We start from the raw sequence: 2,704 nt of genomic DNA on the forward strand, positions 1-2,704 counted from the left end.
CGAACAAAAGAATAGCTGTTTGAGTCAATCTCAACTGAGGTTTTATTAACCAGAAACCTGGGACAAAAAGTATTTCAGCTGCTTTCATTTAGTCAGTTTAACGTGATCGAGAATATCTTCGAAACACTAACCTATCCAAGTGTACTAAGTGGATTCTAAGCACGCGTGAAAAAAAAACAAAGGATGTTTCAGCCGAACAAATCAAACTACTGACTAAAACCTTCTCTCGAACTCGGTTGTCTGGGCAGAAGGCTTGAGTTCTCGTACGTCCTAGTCGGCTGAATAAATCACTAGTGGCTTCTCATTTCATAGGTTAGCTTGCGTCTGGGACAAATCTGCCAGAGACTTTTTGCTTAGTTTGTAAACCACAAGCGGTTTGTGCGGCGCCAAATGGGCGTCACGTGCTGCTTGTGTGAACATAAACCTGAAGTATTCGGGTAGGCGGATAGACGCATCAGGACCCGTTGAAAGTCACCAACCGGTATGAACATAACACTGATCATCAGCACACTAAGGCACCCGGTGTCGTCCATCGATTCTTTCAGGTTTACTCAGAGTGCTGCACTTCCCTCCAGATGACCTAATAAATAGTTAGTCTCCCTGGGTCGGAATGGGTAAGCAAGCGGTAAGCAGCAGCAGATTGGCTCCCTTTATTGTCATCTGCTGGTGTTACAATAGAGTCGAGCAGCCACTGTCCAGAAATCGGAGCAGCCTTACATCCGTACGAGTACCCTGGTGACTGACAAGTCCCGTTCCGTTCAGTCATGCACATCCACGTGTACGCACATCCATTTGGCTGTCAGTGCACTTGACACAGTACGGTCTCTACCTTTAACGGCTATTTGGATGCTTTCTTCGTTTATCCTAAGACATAGAAGCGAGATGGCACAGTGGTTAGAGCGCGAATTTGCTGGCTGGAAGGTCCGTGATTGGAATCCGACCTCCGCTTCTCGACTTCCCCTGTCCAGGCTTGGGCAACCTGGCAGTATCCTGGCCCTCATGCTTCCTTCCATGAGCATGACAGCTAGACACTGAAAGGGTGCTGCAGCTGAACGATTTTTTTATATCATTAGACGTTCTGGTGAAGGCTCCCTTTCCAGCTCCTTGCACGGGTTGGCGTCGTCACAAAAGAGACAGGCCAACAACGTCGCTCACCGCTGTCACATCTGAGGCCGATTTTGAGTTCACAGTGTTTGACACTGGAAACAAGAGTGCGACTAAACGTGTGCAGGCCTTCCAGCTGATTGTCACATGAAAAGTTACAGTTCGCCGCCTCATCCTAACGCAGGAGCCAGCCGGTGTAAAGTAATCACATTTGACTTACTTAACCCACCATATCTATTAACGTTAAAATGATAGTCTTTGGGTCCCAATTTGGTAATCACATTATGTAATTTGTAGATAGTGAGTTTTTCAATTTCCAAATAAGATTTGATCAAGTGAAGTTATTGCGATGAGAAGCCCACATCCACTGCAGATGTGCGAATCTCACACGGGTCTTTACGGAGATTCGAACTCATAATCCTCCGGTCAGAGGAGTATGAAGGAGGTCACGAAACGCTTGGGTGCTGTCGGTGCTACTCGCCTTCCAGGGTGGGGACCGCGTGATCATCACTGTGCCTGGTTGGAGACACTACAAGATATGACTGCCAACCGATGTCAGTGGCGTTCCTGTTGTCAGTTTCTATCCAGATTGCCTGAGTGAATGTCTGGAGGTGTAGGCACCTCGGAATGATTGTGTTAAGCTAGCACTAAGTCCCTCCCCCATCCACCTTTATTCTTTTCTTTACAATAAGGCTTTCAAATAAGTCATGGTTGTACGGCAGTGAAGCATCGATGTTGAACACTGATGTCATGCTGTTGATGATGATACTGATGATGATGATGGTCACTATCTTAACACCATACCACTCGGCTATTAGTGGTCGAGCAGCAACTACAGAGAAAAAGAAATAACCTGTCGCAAAAATTCTTGCCTTCTGCGGCCCTATGTTTTGAGTAAACAAGCCAGTCAGATTTGCATGCACTGAGGTCATTGACACTCCGAAGCTCAGCGGTGGGGTCATATTAAGATCACTGGGGGGTTGACATTCACTTCAGTCGCATCATCACTACTGGAGGACAAAAAGAGCCATTAGTCTTTAGAATCGCGAATTTGAGCCACGTAAGTTGCATATTTGGCGTGCACATATCAAAAGATATCGTTGAGGAGGATGAACGGGAACACTAGGTATAGGTACAAACCACACCCTTGAGAATCTGTGAAGTTGGAATAAGTCGAGAAAATGCAGCTGAGCAAGTTTACAGTCAGTAGAGATTTTGGTCACTGTTAGAAGCAGCAGATGGTGGCACTTAAACCACGAATATTGTAGAAAGCGCGGCAAGATTGAGTATTTCTTCTGTCGTGTTTTGTAAACAGGAAGAATGATACCCGCCCAGATGTTCCATGTGGTGAGCCACATGTGGCTCGTATGGGTTGGGCGGAAGTGTGAGCTGCTTATCACAAAATGTAATCGCGTTTACTGGCCTAAATCTATGAATTCGATTGTTCACACCAATGATCCATTCCTTACACCCATACGTCATAAGTGGACTCACATTTGTGACTGCTGACCCTTCTAACTAAAACTCAAGTATCATTAGCATATTTCATGCTCGTGATAACACGGTTTCTTATGTTTCACCGAAATCCATCATTCCCGAA

At 45.8% G+C, this 2,704-nt stretch overlaps 2 protein-coding genes across 2 annotated transcripts in view; one reads left to right on the forward strand and one right to left on the reverse strand.

Annotated features, from left to right (window-relative positions):
* T265_04072 (hypothetical protein) overlaps window positions 1–2,704 on the reverse strand; it is a gene marked incomplete at both ends in the record, with an annotated part of 45,644 nt that overhangs the window by 27,188 nt on the left and 15,752 nt on the right. The gene's annotated exons all lie outside the window — the stretch shown is intronic.
* The window catches only part of T265_04073 (hypothetical protein), a gene marked incomplete at both ends in the record, with an annotated part of 20,444 nt that overhangs the window by 10,162 nt on the left and 7,578 nt on the right, over window positions 1–2,704 (forward strand). Inside the window, 4 exons of the mRNA XM_009168719.1 lie at window positions 679–921; window positions 1,025–1,189; window positions 1,535–1,701; window positions 1,797–1,851. Coding sequence (XP_009166983.1) covers window positions 679–921; window positions 1,025–1,189; window positions 1,535–1,701; window positions 1,797–1,851 — 630 coding nt within the window. The remainder of the gene's footprint in view (window positions 1–678; window positions 922–1,024; window positions 1,190–1,534; window positions 1,702–1,796; window positions 1,852–2,704) is intronic.

This window comes from Opisthorchis viverrini (assembly GCF_000715545.1).
Source record: "Opisthorchis viverrini unplaced genomic scaffold opera_v5_64, whole genome shotgun sequence".
NCBI lineage: Eukaryota > Metazoa > Platyhelminthes > Trematoda > Opisthorchiida > Opisthorchiidae > Opisthorchis > Opisthorchis viverrini.